General features: G+C 42.9%; 1 protein-coding gene across 2 annotated transcripts in view; it reads right to left on the bottom strand.

Annotated features, from left to right (window-relative positions):
* Positions 1–20,655, bottom strand: part of LOC125904788 (ephrin type-A receptor 7-like) — a 214,877-nt gene that overhangs the window by 134,095 nt on the left and 60,127 nt on the right. For both annotated transcript variants that reach the window (XM_049602421.1, XM_049602422.1), the window contains exon 3: positions 18,994–19,666. In XM_049602421.1, the coding sequence (XP_049458378.1) occupies positions 18,994–19,666 (673 nt within the window). The remainder of the gene's footprint in view (positions 1–18,993; positions 19,667–20,655) is intronic.

Genomic DNA, 20,655 nt, shown 5'->3' with positions numbered 1-20,655 from the left:
GACTTTCTTTGCACATATGTGTGTGTTGCGTGTATGTGTGTGCATTGCCTGGCAAGAGTGTTCATGGGCGGGCATGTGTGTACTTGTGTTTTCCCGTGTCCGATTTTTCAATCTGTGCAAACAGGGCGACGGTTCACTGCACCGCACAGACTCTCACTGTTCCGCACTCCGCCCTCTCAGTGTGTCCTGCGTGATGGATGATAGGGAGGGAAAATAACTAATTCAACAGTAGATTTACATTGTTCTGGATGGCGAGCAACACAACACCACAGTGGGAGAGAGAATAAGGGAGGAGGGGAAGTCAAGCTCTTAGACGTCGGGGTTTATTTGTGGCATTTGCATTGCTTCATTAGTAATTGATTAAAAGAGGTGGAAATAATGGACTATGGACTAAATATCCATCACAGTACACATGGATGTCAGAGGGGATGTTTAAAAGCCTTTATTTTACTGGACCCAGAGGATTCAGATTTGAATTGAGATGAGCAAACGACAAACACCATGGCTAATCGTGATCGAAACTTTGCAACTTCTGAATGAAAGAGTTACACAATTATCCTCAATTCCACTCAAATCATTTAAGGATTGTAAAATTACAGTCTAATTTGGTTTGGTTTGACAATTAGCTTAATTTGGTGGATGTCTGAATACTTCAGATAGCCTCTTCTTTACTTGTGCTACCTTTACGCTTTGTTTTAGCTTTTACCGGTAACCCAATATTGTCACTCATGGCCAGGCCTACCCACAGAAATGAAAAGGTCCAGTGACCTAACCTTCCCCAAATCTTTACTGAAATCAGCACATACATCTCTCTCTCCTAGTTTAGACCAGTTGGTTTCTCAAGGCGTGTGATCACAAGCCTTTTTATTTATTTAAAAAAGCACCTTAATGCAACACAAAGTCAATGAAGAGCAATGAATTGGTTTCCCCTCCAGTGGGGGCGGGACTTAAATACGCTCTGTCTAGGGATGTCCCAATCACATTTTTTTTTTGCATCCAATCCAATACCAAGTCTTTTGTTTTGAATACCCAGTCCGATCCGTTACCTTGCAAAGCATTAAGAAAGAAAAAAAAGAATGCATCCAAGTTGTCCCATAAGGTTTGTTTTTTATTTAAATAGTATCCAAAAAGCTTATCGGTGGTTCAGCAGCACAAAATGTAAAAAAATTTTGAACTGTAAACAAATTGTCCCTCCAGAGTTGCTGTAGGGCTGTGGTAGGCGAGGTTCCCCCATTAGGTGTAGCTGTGTTGCTCGGAATAAAGAGAGAAGCGGTGGCCGCTGAACCGGTTGTCTCGACTCAACAACAATGAACAACATAGATGAAAAACCTGGCCATTTTTGTTGTTTTGATTCCTCCTATCTTTTATTACCGATTCCGATTTTGTAAAAATAATGTGATCGATGCCGATCTCCGATCTGAGGATCCCGGGTTGTGGCCGTAAAACCTTAACTGACTTTAACTGCTGCCATTTTTACTTTTGTAGGATACAAAAGAGATGTTAAATCATTTTTCTAATTTTACTTCATTCTATGTTTTCTTGGATCCTCCATCTGGTGGCTATTTGAGGGACTGCAGCTTAAAGGGGACCTAATGCTCATTTTCACATTCATAATAGATCATGTTTACATGCTTTAATGTTCAAAAAAACACTTTATTTTCCTTCTACTGTCTGAGCTGCAACACCTGTATTCACTTCCTGTCTGAGACGCTCTGTTTTAGCGCCTGTTTCTTTAATTCCCCCTGCCAAAAAAAAGCCCAGTCGGCTCTGATTGGTCAGTGTTTCCAGGTCTTTGGTATCTGCACCTTCAGTGCACATGGGGTATGATTATAATGGAGTATAATGGCACTTTTTGCATTGAAAAATCACCAATAAAAGCTTCGTAACATGTTCCACCAGGAATATACACCGAAATAAGGAATACATTAACAACATCAGCAACCAAGATTACATCTTTCCTTCATGTTAGCATGCAGCTGCATGTAGCACTGTAAGCAACATAATGTAAACATTTGCAGTAGCGCGCCTGGAACAGATGACCAAACAAAAAAATCTGTCACAAGCGGACGTCAGCTCGTCTTGAGAGTAGAAAAAAAAATTGAAACAGAGTATTCAGAATGCTCTAAAGCCTGCGGTTTTGCTCACAGGGAGTGCTTTTTTACATACATACATACATACATACATATTACTTTATGTTTACCCTATTATCTGAAACTTTGGTAATGTTTAATATGAACATCCAGCATTGTAACATTATATATATATATGTTAGGAAAAAAAGGAAAAGCAGAAAAGGCCCCCTTTAAGGCATTTCGGCATTAGTCTCACCATCCATGGATGCTGCCTGTATACACAGTCGGAACACAATTGCAGGCATATTTGCATCCTCTCAAAACAGACTGCCAAACGTCACAGTGTGTTACAAAGGCCACTAGGAGACAAGGATGGTGTGTAATCTGTGTGGGCTGTTACAGTACAGCATATGAGCAGCTTGTTATGTCCTCTAATAAGATTGTCATGTAGAATACAGACAAAGACAGCAAGCGAGAAGCACAGAGAAACTCAAGAGAGAGATTCAGGTGCTGGGAGTTTTGTTTTGTTTTCTGCTCTTTAGAGACACTTCTGAAAAGATCTGATCTCCTATTCAGAAGGCCAGTTTTCCTCTTTGTTGCTCGGTGGTGTTAGGACATCACAGGAAATTAAATCGCATAAAGAAAACACATTCGAGCTCTGCGTCTTTCATGCTGTCATCTCAATTTCTCTGTTTGTGGGCAGTTTGCTATTCTTGAGAGAACAAGTTTAAGTTTCAAGGTAATCTCGAGAAGTCTTGTGCAGTGTTAACAACTGTGGCAACGGAAAGGCAAAGTAAGGGGTGTTTTAAAAATGAGGAAAAGGACTTGTGCGCACTTGTGACCTCTTGTCACAGTCCCATTTTAATGTGAATATTTTTAGAAACCTGAAGGGTTAAAGCTTTTCAGTAATTCAAGTGAAAAAAGCAATGATTACAGAAAAGGATTTTTTGTGACCCCCACCCAACTAATGTCCCCAATCTCTCTGTGCACTAGTGGACCAGAGTCTCTGCAGGAAACCTCAATACCACAGCACAGTGGAAATGTCACCCATAACACTCGCCTCAGGATGCCAATCACTTCAAATTGCTCCCGACCGTGAATGTGTGTGTGTGTGTGTGTGTGTGTGTGTGTGTGTGAGGAGGAGAAACACCAAGGGACACGTCCATGTGTGTAAAGAGAGTATGCTGCAATTATTGATATAGTGTGCGCACAAAATCCCCCGAATCTCTACCAGAATATAAAACAAGATTTAGCGAAAGTGTATGTCGAGATTTATGTTTTTATGTTTGTGCTCAGCGACGTGGGAGCGTCTGAGTGCTAATGAGCCTGTCCATCCAAGGGGATTATGGGTTGTCTCGTCAATATGAGGACTACAGGTGTTTGTGGAACTGTGCATGATTATACATCAAAACAATGAGAGAGAGAGTGTGCGTGTGTGTGTGTGTGTGTGTGTGTGTGTCTGAGTATGAGTGTGCTGACTGGTAGGCAGAAGACAGAAACAGATGGAGAGGGTTATGGACAAATAACGCACATGAGCCTGTGAGAGAGTGGGAGTAAGCCCATGTCTGAGCACGCATATGTGGTGTTGTTTGCTTCTGTGCGTGCATGTGTGCATGCATGTGATACACACGAGTGTGTGGATATGCAAATGCACGTGCCCAAGAAATCCCGGTGTACATCTACATGCATATGTGAGGGCGTGTACATTTGAGTGCGTGCATGTCGGTGGGGGAGGGGGGTGGGGATTTGGAGCACAGAGGCGCAGGTGTCCCTGGAAATGTCATCCATTTTCATCGGGATGTGGATTCTGTTGTGAACGTGTATCAGTGTGTACGAGGGAGGGCGCGTGATAGGGAGGGTGATGACAAATGACAACAAAATGAGGAAGGCAGGGGGATGGAAAGCCAAGCTGGCACAGGCTGGCATGCCAGGCTCGCTGTGTAGCCAGGGGGGGCGGGCACTCTGTCCTCACGGCAGGCCCCTCAGCCGAGCTGTGAATACAGAGACAACAGCCGGCGCATTCACTCACACACACACACACACACACACACACACACACACACACACAGTCCCATACGCAGAGTGACAGCAAACAGTGATGGCATTGCAGCCTGTCACATGCAATCACACACAAACGTAAACCTTTGTACAAATGCACAATAGCGGGGTGCAGGTCTGTCATATTCCACAATTTCTAATAAATTACAACTGCTCAGTCAAATAATCTTAACACTCTATGGTTTGTAATGATGAGCAGTTCAGGTTATTACTCATCACAGTGATAGGATATCTTGAAGTATCAAAGGCCATGATCAGACTGCCAGCCCAAATTGTTTTTTTGGCACTTTCGGCAGTGTGGACAGCAAAAAAACACATTGAATGTGTCTTTTGCAAATCTGATCCAAACCACATTTGAAGGGGGTTTGAAATGTGATTCAAATTGGATTTCTACAGATGCATCTCAGTCCGGATGCTCAGGCCGCACATATCAATTTTCACAGTGTCTTTGAACACAACACACGATGATGACGTCAAAGCCAGAGTGACGGAAGTGCAGAACAGATCCATGCTGCGACAAGCAGAACGCTAAAGATGACAACATGAGGAAAAACAGTCTGTGAACAGATGTCAGAACAAACTGTTAAGATAGTGAAATGATGGACCTTTATTTCTCATGTTTCCATGATGGAAGGCTGCGTCACTAGCGTTGCTACATACCTACTAATGCCTACATCATTACCACAGCAACCCATGCAGAAAGATTGATGATGTCTGGAGACATAAATCCAATCTGATTCAGACAGTCTGACAGATCTGATTTGAGAAACAAATCTGATTTGTCTGCAGTCTGAACGTAGCCAGAGGAGACAAGTCAATGGAGAAAATGATTTGCCACCTACCAGATTCTTGATTAGTTTTACCGACTGGTGGGGCGTTTTCAGGCATTTTTAAACCTTTGTGGGTCGATCACATGTAGATGTCACAAGGTTATTTGTGGGATTGAAGCCCCTGGGAACCGAGCCAGTCTGGCCTGACTTTAGCATAGTGGTGACGATCAAGGACTTTTTCCCAGTCACAATCATTACAAAACTGAGCATCTCTTCCATTCAGGAATTACTCATCATAATAAAAAGTTACAAAGTCACCCCTGAGTTGTTTGGTTCAAATCTCTGTCAATGCTTGCATTTGCACAAGGCTCTTTGAATATTTGGTTAACTATTCAATATTTAAAGATCCAAGTGTAAATGTCTAAGATACACAAAGTTGTGAGGGGTAGATGGAGACTAATGCACATGTATGCTCTGTAGGCTAAAAAACAAAGTCTGATGAACTTGTTCAAAGTATGCTCCTGAGAAACTTTGATTGAAATAATAGACCCCACGATGGGATGTCAGGATAGCAACGTCAGCACATTTCTCACATGCCACTTAGAGTTGGGTATCAAACTCGGTGGTTTTAGGGTACCGACCGAATTTTGCCGAATTTTGGTCTGTGAGAGAGAAAGGCGGGTTCAGACAATAGGCAGAAGCACCACAAGCACCCTGAAGCAGCGTCTGGTCTGTTGTCTTTTCGGCTTTGTTTTAGAATTAGCCTAGTATCCCTAGTGTTTAGTGTCCGTTTCCACTGTGAAAAGTTGTGGATGGTACCAATGGCAACGTTCTGTACTGTCCCCATTTTTGGTCCCCCTTCCAAAAAAAGGTACCGTTGGGTATCAGTACCAAAGGTCAGGTATCGGCACCAGTATTGGTTCAGATGTAACGGTACCCAACCCTAATGCCATGTGACCTAATGAGTTATGGGACTTCAACATGTGGACAACCCAAAAAAATTGAAAATGCCGGAGATCACCTCACCAAGAAGCAGAACTGGTTGAGCTGTTCCACATTTTCCAAGACTAATTCTGCAAATCCAGTCACCTTTGACTTCGCACTTCTAGATACATTAAAGATATTATTTTTTCATTTCACTCCTGTGACCACGGTGACACCTGCATGCCTAAAATAATTACTGCTTTAATGCCATTCCTGTTAAGACTTACTTTTGAATAAGAGCACGTGCGTGTGCACTGCTGCGCTCCTCGTCTTTTGACCATTTCGACAGAATAAGTACATTTCTCTGAGGTTAAGTGGGGGCGGACAGATCTATAGACTGATCCCACATCAATTTTGAACAGATGGAAAGTTATTACTGGAGGTTGAATGGGGATGGAAAGAGGTGATTGTGGGACAGTGGGGCAATTGCTCGACAGTGCCTTCTCACCTACAATATATTAGAAGACAGAAGACGATAGATGCACATGAATGGCAGCCAGGTGGCATGCACATGTGTGTACCTGTGCATGTATCTTGTGTGGAATTTCAAGTTGTCCTACTCTGTTCCCTAGAGCCCAACAAATATAACTCTTTGACTCTCTGCCTGCATGTGCACAATAACACGGAAGTACTTGTAAGCCGTCTAGGGCACCAGCGTCCCTCTGTTGTGTCACTTCAGGACACAAAAAATTAGACACTCTGACATAAGCAGACTCAGAATTTCTTTTCGGGCTTAGAGGCAGCTTGTCCTCACCCAACCTTTGATGTGTTTCACACAGGATTCACAGTCTGTGCCTAACAGCAACCGTGACCTTAAGTCATGAGTGTCATCGACTCTCAGGGGCAACGGTGATTTGACTTGACACTACATGGGTTTGTCTTTCAGCTAATTATTTCCTGCCTCTGTAAACACACGATCACATATAGGCCGTATCAAGACAATATTCATTTTTACACAATCTTTAACTGCGGTGCATATTTATCCATTAGTCTCTATTTTATTATGTTTGCATATCAAGATGGGTATTGATATTGTCGCTGAAGATTTACATCACTGGGTGCGGTTACATGATGGCTTCTCATTTGGAATGAAATAAATCTGAATGAAATCATCAAGTTTTTCCAGGTAGTTTACATGGGAAATATTCATTCAGGTGTTTACAAGATCACTTTTAATAGGAATGAACTTTCACTCCGAATGAAAAGGGAATTAAACTGTCCATGTAAACGCACTCACTGTCTTGTGAAAACAATGTATCTCCAAGATGTCTACTTTTTAAGAGCTAAGAAATAAACTATTACTCTTTATACTACTTTATTTGTTTTATTGTAAAGCACTTTGTCACTTTGTTCTGAAAGGTGCTCTATAAAAAGTTATTATTATTAGTATTATTATGTTGCTTTGCATCTTTGCACAGTTTTACAGTTTCAAATATTTCCACTTTGAGTGGCGTTGGACATCCAGTTGTCTCATTGCAAAAGCCACTCCCACGGGCAAATCATACACTACTTGTCGTCCACTCCATAAGTTTTAGAGGACTAAAAACTAGCTTAATTTTATGGATCATAAAACCAGCTCCAAAACTGTCCTGGCATTTTTCTGGTCCTTCTCAGCATGGTCAGTCTGTCGGACTATTGATTAACTCTCACTACTGCAAATCTTTCCCCAAGTTTAGCTGACCCTGACCCCAACCCTTAGCCTGGATATCCAGACTCAAATCTATAAAGTTTTTTGAGTGTGGCCCTCACCGATACACCCTTCCTACCCAAGAGGCGGCACTAACTGAGGCATTTCAAATGCCGCCGCACGCAATTGGATAGCACAATAGCCAATCAGAGCAAAAAACAAGGTGACGTATTTATTGCAGTAAGCCCCATTGGTTTGCCGACCAGTGGGGCTAACTGATATATCATGCTTTTGTCTTATCTCATCGGCATAACGGCAAAAACATCCTTCCTGGAAACGAAGGCTTCTAGGGCAGTCTTCTGTTCCTCTCTCAAGGAAAAAGATAAGTGTAGCTGGCTTAGCGTTTCTTCCAAAGCTAAACTGAATGGACGCGGTCCTTCGGCAGCTACTTTACTTTTCCACTCCTATGGCACAGCGCTGTCCTCATGTTACGCCCGCCTAGAGCCCGCCTCTGTCAGATAAACTGATCTGATTGGTCTGATGGCGATTCAGCTGGCTCTGCTCATCGGGGCCATGCAGTGCAAATTAGAATTTGCTAAAAAAAAAAATAAAATAAAAAAACAACTAAAATAAATGCTCAGAACGCCCATTGGCTATGGCAAAATAGCCATCTATTTACAGACTGGGCTACAGAAAATAACATGCTCTTTACACCATCAGTCAGGTAGAAATGTCTCACAGGAGGAGGACAAACAGTTCTGCATTGTTAATCTTCCCTCAACGTTCCATTTTGATTTACATACTGTTGTCCCTTCTGTATGTAATTTCCATTTCCTGTTGAAGAACACAATTCCCCCACAGGGATATATCCAGATTTCTTAATATGCTAGGTTATACATTAGGTTTTACCTGCTGATTTAATTAAAAGCACCGAAAATAAGAGCAACTAATTTCAGCTGCTACAGCAAGTACCAAATGTATTGCGGTTCACTGTGGCAATTTTGTAGTGGTCCCAGAATGATTATGAACTGAAACTGAGAAGAAAAGGGAAGAGAAACGAAGGTAATGGCATGACAGGGAACAAAGCTGTCTTAGTAGTCTCTTTTTATGCCTTACTAACATCATACCTGTCATTTCCTTATATACAAGAGTTTCTCTTTCAGGATATTTCCCTCCTTAACCGAATGTTTGATTCAGCTCAGTGGTCATGTCTGAGGCCGAGAGAAATGAGGCTGTCATGTCAGTTGAGTTAGCAACATGATTAAGCTGGATGCCAACCTTTTCTAACTTTGATGCATTCATGTCGGCTGTGTTTAATTCATGAATCTGGTGTTAAAGATTGAAAGTGCTAAGAGGAGGAGGAGAAGAGAGGGAAGGATGGAGGTAATACGTTGTAATTTATTGGTTTATCCCACCTTGCACTGCTCCGCCCGTGCCTCCTCTATTTCTATTTCTGGGTTTACTTCCTTTTTCTCCATTCTACTTTTCATCACCCCCTATGATTGGCACTTTTTCCTCTCTCTTCCACATCTTTCCTAGTTTTTCGCCTCCAACCTTCTCATCTTTACTCTCATCCAACACTCATTTCTTCCTACTTCTTCCCCCGCATTGTCCTCCCTCCTTTCATTTACACGACCCATCCTCCCCTCTTTCTTCTCCCTCACTCCCATCTCTCACAGGCATCTCTCCACACCACTATTGTGTGCGTTTCAAATCGTCCTCCGCTTTTACAACTCATATTTTATGCATTCAGCTCTTATGCATAGCAACTAACAAACAGCAACCACTAGAATTCTGACTTCTCTTTTCTGCATCACTATGTTCTCCTTCCTCCTCGCCTTACCCCCTTACATTTTCATTTCCTTCCATACTCATAATGTCCTCTGCTGCCCCCCCCCCCCCCCCCCCACTTCCTTCCTTTCTTTCCTTGCCTCACTCTCCCTAGGTGAAGGAAGGCAGAAGAAGGATGAATGGTGAATGCTTGGCCTCCCTCCAGCTCACATTTTCAATAACCAAAGGACATTTTAATGGTCCTTCTGCAAGTGAGCGTGCGCACACAGGTGCATGTATGTCTATGTGGGAATGTTTCTACATTTATAACAGTGTGTGCAAATGCTCCAAGTCTCGGTGTGTATTTGTGCTGTCTGCCCACTTACTGTATGGCTGGCCAGCTAAACAAATACATCAGACGCTGGGCTCAAAAGAACACATTTGTCTTTCTCTCAGGAGAATGTGAATTATTTAAAATGAAAGCTGGGGAGAGAGAGAGAGATGACTAACAGTAGCGGGTGACGTGGCTGGAGAGGAGAGGGATGGAGAAAGATGGAGGGAGGGGGAAAGAGCAGATGGGCAGGGTTGGCACTGAGCCAGGGAGAGCTGGTATAAAGTAAAGGGGTTAAAAAAAAGAGTGTGATAAAAGAGAGAAGGGGCATGAAAGAGGAGTCAGAAGCTCGAGAGGGAAAGTGGGGGTGGTAAGTGATAGCGGTTTTGAGAGGCTTTTGTATAAAGGCACAAATCAGTTGGAGGGAGGCGAGGAAAGGACGGTTTAAGAAAATAAAAGTCAAAGAAGAAAATACGAGGCGACGTCTGTCTGAGACAAACAGAGTTCGGGGGGACATGACAAGAAGGGACAAAAGGCAGAAGGGGAGGATGAGTGCGACAGAGGGAGCGACTTTAGAAACATATGATTGGCCACTTGTGCCAATTTCGACCACACGAGTGCACACAAACACACTCGCTCTCTCTCCCTTCCCCCTAACACACACATCACATGAATCCCCAAGCTTCTCCAGTAGATCTCAGCCTGTTAACCTGACTCACCCTGCCTCACCCCATCTCACCCGGCCACATGGTCCCCACAGGGGGGAGGCAGGGAGGGGTGGAGAGACAGAAACAGCGAGTTAGAGTGAAAATCGAAAAGAAAGAGGGAATGTGGTGACAGGAAAGGAAAGAGATAGAGAGAAATAAATAGGAAAAAGAGAAATAAGTAGGTAGAGGACGGGAGAAAGAAAGCAAACTAACCGAGGTTTCAGAGGAAGTCATGAAGCACTGCTGGGATCAGTGGGATAGAAATTAAGTGCACACTTCTTTGGCAGCGTCGGGAGTGCATGGGGGGTAAATGGGTGAGGGAAATAAAGAAGCGAGAAGGGGGGAAAGGGGAGGAGAAGGGAGGCGTGTAGTAAATTACAGAAGGAAGGAGAGCAATAGGAAGGAATAGCAGGGTGGCGAATGTGCCTGGAGCCGGATTGTGGAGCAGGAAACAACGGAGATAATAAGAGAATCTGCTGAAGGCACACGCTACACTCAGTAATTATATAGAAAGAGCAGCCTGCTTTAATTAGAACAGGATGGAGCTCATGAGTGTGACAGAAACATGCACAAACACACATGAAACATAGCATTTGCGAGGTGAATTATTACATAATTTATTTCTCCCTCAGTCTGTTCCTGCTGGTGGCATTTCATAATGAGATGGGAGAACATGTGAGAGCGCTCATCACCACGAGTACACGCAGCGCAAATTTGTGAATGCACGCGGGGTCAAGATATATGGTAACAATGCTACGCGCTGACAGAGAACTAAAGCTAAAGGATGCTACTGCACTATATCACTTCTAACTGCTCCCTTTATTTAATTCCCTCTTCTTCTTTTCCTGCGTCAACACCTTTATTACACAAGAGGAAGCTGACTGGGCACATATGCTAATTTTCAATAACATCCTCCTTCACATTTACACTCCTCTTCACATTCACAATTAGAAGCTGGTCAAGTGCCACCACTGTCTTACAGTCCTGCGAGCAACTGGGGATTAAAGTGTTTCTCATTCATTTAAAATGCCAGGATTTTCCCCCCCCCCATTCATTCATCGTTTCTATAGTTTATTTGTGGTGACTCAATTTGACGAGACAAAGCAAGGGAAACAGAGGATAATAGCATTTTAACACTGCATGAATTTTCTTGCTCCGGCTTTCTACAATTAGACATCCATTCAGTTATTATGCACAAAGCAGGGAAGCTGAAAATCCTCATATTTCTCACAGATTTAAATCCAAACTTTTTTTTTTAATCTAATCGGACTTTAACTGTGTTTTTGGATCTATTTTGTTTTGTTTTTTATTAAGAAAAGCCTCAGCATATTAGGGGGAATGGATATAGCGGCATTAGTCTCACTTTAGGCGTGTCTCTGTGTTTGACAAAGTTCCAGCTGCTCCACATTTCATCTGTATTCTTATAAAATTAATGATTCAGAGTGAATTGTGGTTAAAATGTAGGTGCATTTGCACCTGTTGCTGCTGATAAAGCACACTGTTTCTAGTATTACTTTGTTTGGAAATTGTTTTTTTTTAATATGTTAAAAATCAATGTTTGTAAATCGGTGGTAAGCACATACAGCTGCTTTAATTTAAATGTTAGGTGGGTTCATTTTAAAAGCCCTCGGAGTGTTTTTACCACCTGTGCATTTTATGTTATTGTATTTGTTTGCCCCGTTTGTCTTATTTTATCATCTGCACAAACAAGAACTGAACTGAAGTTGAAATCCCTATCTCTAGCTCACCACAGTATATAGAGGAAGTGTAAAAACAACAAAGGAAAAAAAAACCAAAAAAACACACCCACTCAAATTCACACCTGGACCTTATGGAAAAAAAATGTAACAAGCAAACAGGCCTGGACTATTTGCTCTATTTTCTCATTAAAGCAGTGCCTCACCCACAAAATAATCATTCATATATTAATTACTCCAAAAACGACAAAAATCCCTGATATATTGAAGTCACAGGCGCCTGCTTTAACCACACTATATCAAAACATCCATTTACAAACTCCCACACACTCTCACACTACCTGTGCATTATGATGCAAGTCTCATTTATCCAGTCGGATGCTTAATACTTCCCAAACACATGCATTTTCACCAAAACCTTTCTATTCAAAACAAACAATCTCAGGCATGGACGAGTAGCACGCATGGGCAAGTGCGTGCATTTGAATGCTGCTCAATGGAATGCATGGGCAGAGTTCAAATGCACACGCTTGAGAAGTACTGAGTATACAACTGGATAAACAAGACTTAGGGCCCGTCCCATTGCTGCCCCTTAAATCTTCCACTTGGTATTGAGTGCCCTTGTTTGTGAGATAGCCCTTGATGAGGGAAGTGAGAAATATTAGGGTAGAGATCTTTCCCTGCGAAATGGGACACCACTTCATGCAAATCAACGTGCAGGCATACGTCACGCGTAGTAGCGACGCAATGAAAATGCCGGCTCCAGCGCTTGTGTTGTGGTGTGTGCTATGTTTATTCTTCTCCGTCTGATGAATCAACGGAGAAGAAATGCTGAAAACAGGAGGCGCCTACGACGTCTTCTAGTTCTGATCGATTTTGTTTGGGTACGTTGATTTGTTTAAATATGTTGACGCTGTGTTCAACCACATTGCTGATGAGTTAACGCTAGTCCAACCATCTGTTGTTTGTATAGCCTACATTCCGATCATACAGTAACAAAATGTTTTCCAAAACTTGCCGACGTTGCTGACTTCACAAGGTGTTCTGGGAAATTTCATCTTCCACTTCGTTGTAAGTGTGGGTCGGGGCTCCCTTGGAATCTAGGGTGGGTTTTAAGTGTTGGAAACCACTTCCACTACCTCAGTTCTGTTTTGGGACACCACTAGCCTAAACGTGAACGCGCACAACCAAGTGCAAGTGGGTGTTTCTAGGGGAAGTGTGGGTATTGCGGCAGGCCCTTAGATTCTACTGTAAGAGTTCATAAATGGATGCTTTTCATATGTTTTAGCTGTTGTTAAACGTGGCTCCCATTTACTCCAGTTGATCAAGAACTTCTTCACTCACTGTGGAGGCATGCAAGGAAAACATTGTTTTCTTCACAAATTAAACATAACACAGGGTGAGTAATTGATACACAAATGATCATTTTGTGGGTGAACTATTCCTTTAAACAAAGTTACTTCAGCATTACGATGGCAGAAAAGGAGAGAGAATACATGTCACAAAAACGGACGCTATAATCTTAAGTAATCCAGTGTTGCCTGGGTCTGGCGGGACTGTTACACCGCGTGTGGTAATAATCCTCTTCTCTACTGCACAGCATTATCTGCTCACACCATTATCAGTAGCTTCTCACTGGCTATTCGATATTATTGACCAGCACAGAGACGCTTAGTGCATTTGCTCTCATTCAGTAATACAATTAGGACCCTGGAGTAAATAAGATGTAGTTACAGAACCTGCATACACACAGAGAAATTAATTGAACATCACGGTTACGTTTTAATTGCCTGCTTTGCATTCATCATATCATGTCTCACAGTGGTCAGTCATGCATGTGCGCAAGAAACACACAATAAGCATGATTGTGACATGTGCGCACAAGGTTGCGCTATCCATTTCTACCAGGTACACACAAACACACACAATGAAATCAACCCAAGCGTGTGTGTGTGTGTGTCTGCTGTGTGGTTGCACTTGACACAGTATCCTACTGAATGTGTGCCCTTACTCTGTGTGTGTGTGAGCAGTCCCAGCGCAATTCCTCAGTTTAGTGGAGCATTACGGCTGATCAATAGCTCTGGTGCAGTGGGAGATGTCGAGGTTGGGGCTGCATATTCATGCCATTACGGCTGAACTGAGAAATGAGGCACTACAGGAGAAGTTATGTGTGTGTAAATGTGTGTGTGTGTGTGTGTATGGGTAGATTCTGTAAGGGGGATGACAGGCCCTGTCACCTGGTAGACCACACTGTAACATGCTAAACTGTACGCAGGGAAGATCCGCTACCAAAAGGTGCAGCACAAGATGTCTCTTTCTCTCTCTGCCTGGGCTTCCTGTCTTCATTGGTGCTGTCACGTCTGGACTTCACCATCCTAGCCTGCTCCACTGGCACCAAGCCTGGCCTGTCTTGTTTTCCCTTTAGTCCTGCTTTTGTCTTTAAAACTTTCTATTCTCTTGTCACTCTCAGAAATCATGTATTTTCCTCTCCTTGCCTTCGTCTTCCCTGTGTTTCCTGACTGTGCTCATAGCTCATCACCACTCTGCGCTCAGTGTCTGTTGGTCAGATTTTATCGTCCTCAACTCAGCCTTTATTGTAGACAAAGCATTGTTGGTAATTACAAAAAGCAGGTCAAGCAACACATACTTTGTTTGCACACAGACCGACTGCCAATATCAGTGGGCAGTGCTTATCTCCAACTGTCAAACACTTACTGTAGGACCAGAAATTCTGCAACGCAGCCAAAGTTCTGCATGACTTATGATCAGCAGAGTTGATTCCTCCAACTTTTCAACTAATACTTTTTTTCTATTTTCACTCAACTTCTGGTTCCTCTAAAAAGCTGAGTGTTGCTTCTGTCTGTCTGGTTCTTTCCAAGTTGTCTTCCTATTACCCACTTTTTCTTTTGCCTTTATTCTGCTTCTCAAAACATCATAATCATGCAATCCCAAACCAGCCAAACTTCTTGGGAAAGATGAATACAACTCTGTTCTAAGAAGTTTGCAGACACATTCTACTTGTTAGGTTTCAAGTTGTTCGATGTGCATTCCCGTTTGTTTAATCTCAGTCTTTGAAAGAATGCATGCAACTGGTCGCACAAGAACGAGGCTCATTTCCACTCCCAAGGTGACTATAAATGATAAAGACACGCCCTGAAATAATGATCTGTTTTCATCAGTACTTCTGCCCCTACTATTCACACCAGGCATAGACTGTATATGAAGATGAACAACATGACAGCTCCAAGAAAGTTAATGGTGCGTTCCATATAGATCTTACCGCTAGTAAGACGCTAGGAAAGACAGGAAGCTGCGCAAAATTACGTAGTTTCGAAAGACTGACGGAAGCAAAGATGGCTGCGCCCTATATTTACCACAAGTGGCTCTGCTCTTTACTATTATATTTACTGTTTAGCAAATTTGAGTCTTCATTTTAATTACTCGTACACATTATACTGCCTTATGGGAATGCTTTGTGATGTGTTGTTGTGCGTGGAATGTCGTGTATGTGTTGTTTATCCGTTGGTGTTGGTGAAAGTAGCTAGCAGTGTTGCTAATAATAAAGGCTCCGCTACTGCAATGGCAACGACTGCTTTCTTGGAGGCATCCGTCTTTGCATATCGCCAATTTAAACAGGAAGTTACGACATTTTACGACATTATCTTGAGTCTCACCGCTCGTAGCAATGTAAATGGATCACAGCATTAGCCAAAACATTTAGATCAGCTGGCTGCAGTATAGGTCACAAACCCCGCCCCCCCCCCTTCATGTCAGCAGGTAAGACATGGGCCAAACTAAAAAAGTACGTCAAATAAAGTTTTCCCAAATATGGTTTCTGTCATTTAAGGTAGTTCTTATTATGCTGATGTACGCACAAGATATTTGATGCCATAAAAATGGGGTTTGACGTCATGATTGACAACTGTGTGTGCCAATCAGTGAGCTCATAATCAATGGCGCTGCTTGTAATTGGTTGAAGATCGCTACTGTGCAGACTCTGGCTACAAATGACATCACCAGCGCAGTATGGCAACAGTTGTATCCAGGATATTCTGGCTTCATTTTGCTACAGTGGGAGGAAGTGGAGATGTGTCGTCCATGTTTATATACAGTTGTTAACTCACACAAAGAAAGATGTGGCACAATTTTGTAAACTTGTGTAAAATTGTGCCACTGACAAAACCACAGAAACTGTCAATCTGTATCCCCATCATTATTTCATCTCAGACATTGTCAAAATATCAGAAAGATAGTTGGTGATTTAGTTTATAGCAACGTTTCTAATGCAGGCTTTACAATGAGCTTTACAACAAAGGATAAAATGAAAAGAAAGGAAATATTTGCATAAAGAAATAATATAATGCCTCCAATGTAAACAAAAAGAAATCACAAAACCTCATTCCCACTGCAGGTTCTTCTTCTTTTAAAAGCCATTGATTGTGCTTGATTCTTATGTCTCTGCATCCTTTAGATGTCTAGCCCTTTACCTCTACTACTTTACAACCATTATTTTAACCTTCTCACCTCTGTCCTGCTTTAACACTATGTTGTGCTTTATACATTTGCCTCTATACAAGTTGCCTCATACCTTGCTTGTCTTTCATTTTCTGTCTTCTACTGTCCTCTGTTTCTTTTTGCCTCCAATCTTTTTCTTTCGTTAATTACTGTACGTGCAGATGAACAGGATCAGTAGCTCAAATGTTCTGTTATTTCCTTGTCTGTCTTTATGCAGTTTATTAGTCTTTTAACATTATTGGCAATGAGCTCCAAGTGAAAAACAGTATCAAGGTCTCAACTTGGATTAAAAAAAACAGCTGTGAGTTGGAACTGTAAATCACAGCCATAAAAACACACTGTTGGCAGAAGGAAACAAAACAGTAGAAGTTAATGTCCAATAATAGCAATCAATTGCAACCATCAGACAGAACAACAACTCAAGAGTGCAGCACTCCTACTAAATTACCCAGTCTGCACAGTCTGCTGTCCGGTGACTACAACACCCACGCTGCATTGCACAACAATGCAAGATGGGGTGCGAAAGCTAACAGCAACAGTCAGGCGATCAAACTGCCGCTGCTGTATGAGCAATGGGTTGTGACAAAAGATTCCAGTGATGTCCCTCTGTGTTTACGTCAGAGTGCAACACCCCACGCCACCCACCGGCTTTTCACTGGCAATACTTGTACGGTACTGTGTACAGTAAGTCTGTGTGTTTGTGTGTGTGTGTGTGTGTGTGTGTGTGTGTGTGTGTGTGAAGGACAGTCAGGCCACATGCAAATGTTAGAGGAGAGGCTGATGGTGTTAAACTCAATAGGGCACAGCCATCTGAAGAAAGACATTAGTCACCGCATTCACACTCATTTACTCATCCGCAAACCAAGGTGTTCAGCCCATTCAGCCTTCACACACCACGCCTCACATGTCGATATGTGTGACAACAGTCTCTGGGCATACGCATGAAACAAGGTAACATTAAGGATAAACTGAGGCTCTCCACATTGATGTCACTGTCAGTGTTGAACAAAAGCGGGCATGGATTGAAATGAGTGAGAAAGGCTTTTCTGTACCTCTATTGTCCACTCTGTATCCTCCTTGTCTCTACATTTGTTAACAGTCCTTTCTTCTTCACGTCTTTCTTCCTCTCGTTCCTTGCTCACATGCAATTACCTCTACTGTTCCCCTTCACTCTTACAGCATCTGTCGTATCTTAACAGCTCTGGTGTCTCTTTTTACATAGATCGAACCTTTCCTCCCTCTCGTCTTCTTTCCGTTCGTTTTATCTCTTCTTCTATTCTCTCCAACATGCACAGCCTCATTTTTCATTTCCAGCTTCTCTCAGACTTCTGCTTTCCCCTTCTCACCTCACCTGTCAGATTCTCTTCTGTTTGACTGCAAAAGTCTTCATTGTATCAAGTCATCTCTGTCTATCATTTGAAAATTTTAAAAACTGGAGTTACTACCTTGTGGCGAACCAATCAAGTTACAACATCAATGTCTGTCCAGCCTTATATGCCTCCAGTATGGATGTTGCTGCAAATAATCTACATATTCTGAAACACAGATGCTTCACACACGTTCAACCCGGCAGCACATATCTATACAGTCAGCACTGTTTCAAGGCGGACACCTAAGATGAGTGTCACCAATTCAGTATCTAATCAAATGTCAGAGTTGTGGTGTTGAATAATGGCCATTAAAGTGTTTTTGCAGAACATTATGATGTCACAGGGAAGTTGACCTTTGACCTTTTGGGTATAAATTGTCATCATTTTATCCTTTTGTCATAATCAGTTTATAAAGTCTTGAGTTATGGCTAAAACCATATTTTTTGAGGTGTTGACCACCGAAATGTAATTAGTTCATCATGGAGTCTGCATGGACGTTTGTGCCAAATTTGAAATTCCCTCAAGGCGCTCTTGAGATATGGAGTTCACCGGAATGGGATGAAGGGGCAACCCAAAGACAAAATGCTACGGCCAAGGCTATTGCCTGTGAGAAGGAATACAAATCTGGGGAAGTGAAGTTAGAAAGAAATGCAAAACGAGACAACTCATTCTTACAAACTCCTTAAACCAAGCTGAATCATACTGGAAACAACTAGATTAATCACACTGTGCTGGCAGATTTTTAAAAATGTTTCAAGTAAATGCAACTTTTAGGGCTCAAAAATACACAAACAAACTTGATTTCTCACTTTCTGTTTTTTCCCCTCATACCAGAGAAATATTTCACAGGTTTTTTTTTTGTTATTTTGGCAAAGACATCATCAACAGGACTTAAAGCAGTCAAATCAACTTTCCTCCCTCCTTCTCCTACCTTCACATCTGCCTCGCAAACATTTCTTTGCCTTGTTCTTGTATTTGTTTGTTTCGTTCTCCCCTCCCCACATCCTTTTCTTGTTCCTTTTGTTCCCGCTTTGTTTTCTGGCCTCTTTCATCTACCCCATGCATCCCACTGTCTATTTGTTCATTTCCTACCTTCACAGCTGCTGTGTCCCTCTTCGTAGCCAGCGCTGCAGCTGCACTTCCCAATGGGCACCAGCCATTCACCCTCGGCGCTGCAATGCATCCTGGGAGGGCTGTCAGCATCAACCTCAGAGTTGTTGACGCAGGTGCCGCGCACCTCCACCAGCGTGGCGAAGGCCGCCTCAGCCACCGTGTCCGGGAACACTGCCAGGTTCTGGACGGTGGCGAGGCAGCGCTTGTAGTACACTCGCACGGCTACCAGGGCCACGCAGGCACCGACGTCCTGGAAAGCCAGGTGGAAGCCCTTGCGGTTGAGGTGGCCGATCTCGCGCACCTCCGTGTTCAGCTTCATCTTCCTCTCGCCCAGGTCGCCCTGTGTGAAGCTCTCGTCGGCAGCGATGGTGTCGATCTTGGTGTAGCGGTCCTCTCGGGTCACGCCCCCGAGGTCCCTGTCGGACTCGACATAGAGGAGGTTGAAGGTCTCCTTGCACGTGCCTGCTACGCCGGGGATGCTGTTGCAGTCGCGCAGCGTGAACTGGAGCTCCACGAAAATGCGCTGGCCACCTCTGCGCGCCACCCAGCCGGTCTGCAGCCAGTTGTTCTGCTGCGTGGGTTCCATCACGTTGCACACCTGGTACGTCCGGATAGGCTTGTACTTCTCATCGACACCGCTGATCTCCTCCCACTGTAGAGACGGACGCAGGTGGAGAGAGGGACAAAACAGAGGATTAAAGGTGGAGGTGGAGGACAAAACAGATGGGAAGGGAGTCGATGATATCATTAAAACAACAGAGGAAAAACAGCGGGGAGTTATGAGGGAGGGAGAAGACAGAACCAAAGTAAAGTGGGGTGGGTGGGAGGCAACAAGGATAACGACAAAGAAAGCCAAAAGTCAGAGAAGGAAAGAATACAGTCGGTACAGGTTAACAGTCTAATGACATAATCTGATGAGTGGGTGTGTGGGCGTCTGGAAAAGCATCGGCACTCAGATTGTTTTAATAACGTCACAGAGAAAATGACAAACCGCACAACCTCAGTCATTACATCAGCCTTGAGTGGTGTTTCTGAAACTGAGGGTCAGACCCCAGCCGCTTTTTCGGCTGGTTTCTTTTCATCTCCGCCGCCTTTGTCACTAAAAGTAATGGCATTTGAGAGGAGTGTTTGTTAAATATTTCTGCCTACGCTCTGCTGCTACACTCCCAAGAAACAGTACGGTAGAAAGGTTATACAGTAAGATGAATCTAAGATGTGAAAAATGAAAGGAGGCAAGTGTAAACATGGCATTTCAAAACAACTTCTTGGGTTCACATTTAGTCTCAACATGGCACTGATGTCTAGAAATACTTAAAGAAACTGATTTTTGTTGATGCTATTTTGAAAATGGTGATGGAAAAAAAGGGGTTTCTCTTTGACTGATTTCAATAAGTGGTAATTATTGGTGCATCTGCTGACACAAGTAAAATGACTAATGTAGAATTCAAAACAACTGTAGCCTTTCTTTAGATACAGTATTACCACCAGTTTAGAGACTGTACAGAAGTTATTAGGAGGTGGGGGGTTCAGAAAGTGGATGTTTTTTTATGTTTTCTTTTTGCTGAACTGAACTTTTTGGTTAATGTTACTGTCATTTTTTCAAAGTTCACATCAACAGCATGGCTTTCATGTGTGCTTCAG

This window comes from Epinephelus fuscoguttatus, linkage group LG17, assembly GCF_011397635.1.
Source record: "Epinephelus fuscoguttatus linkage group LG17, E.fuscoguttatus.final_Chr_v1".
Lineage (NCBI taxonomy): Eukaryota > Metazoa > Chordata > Actinopteri > Perciformes > Serranidae > Epinephelus > Epinephelus fuscoguttatus.
This window is presented reverse-complemented; position numbering and strand designations above follow the sequence as displayed.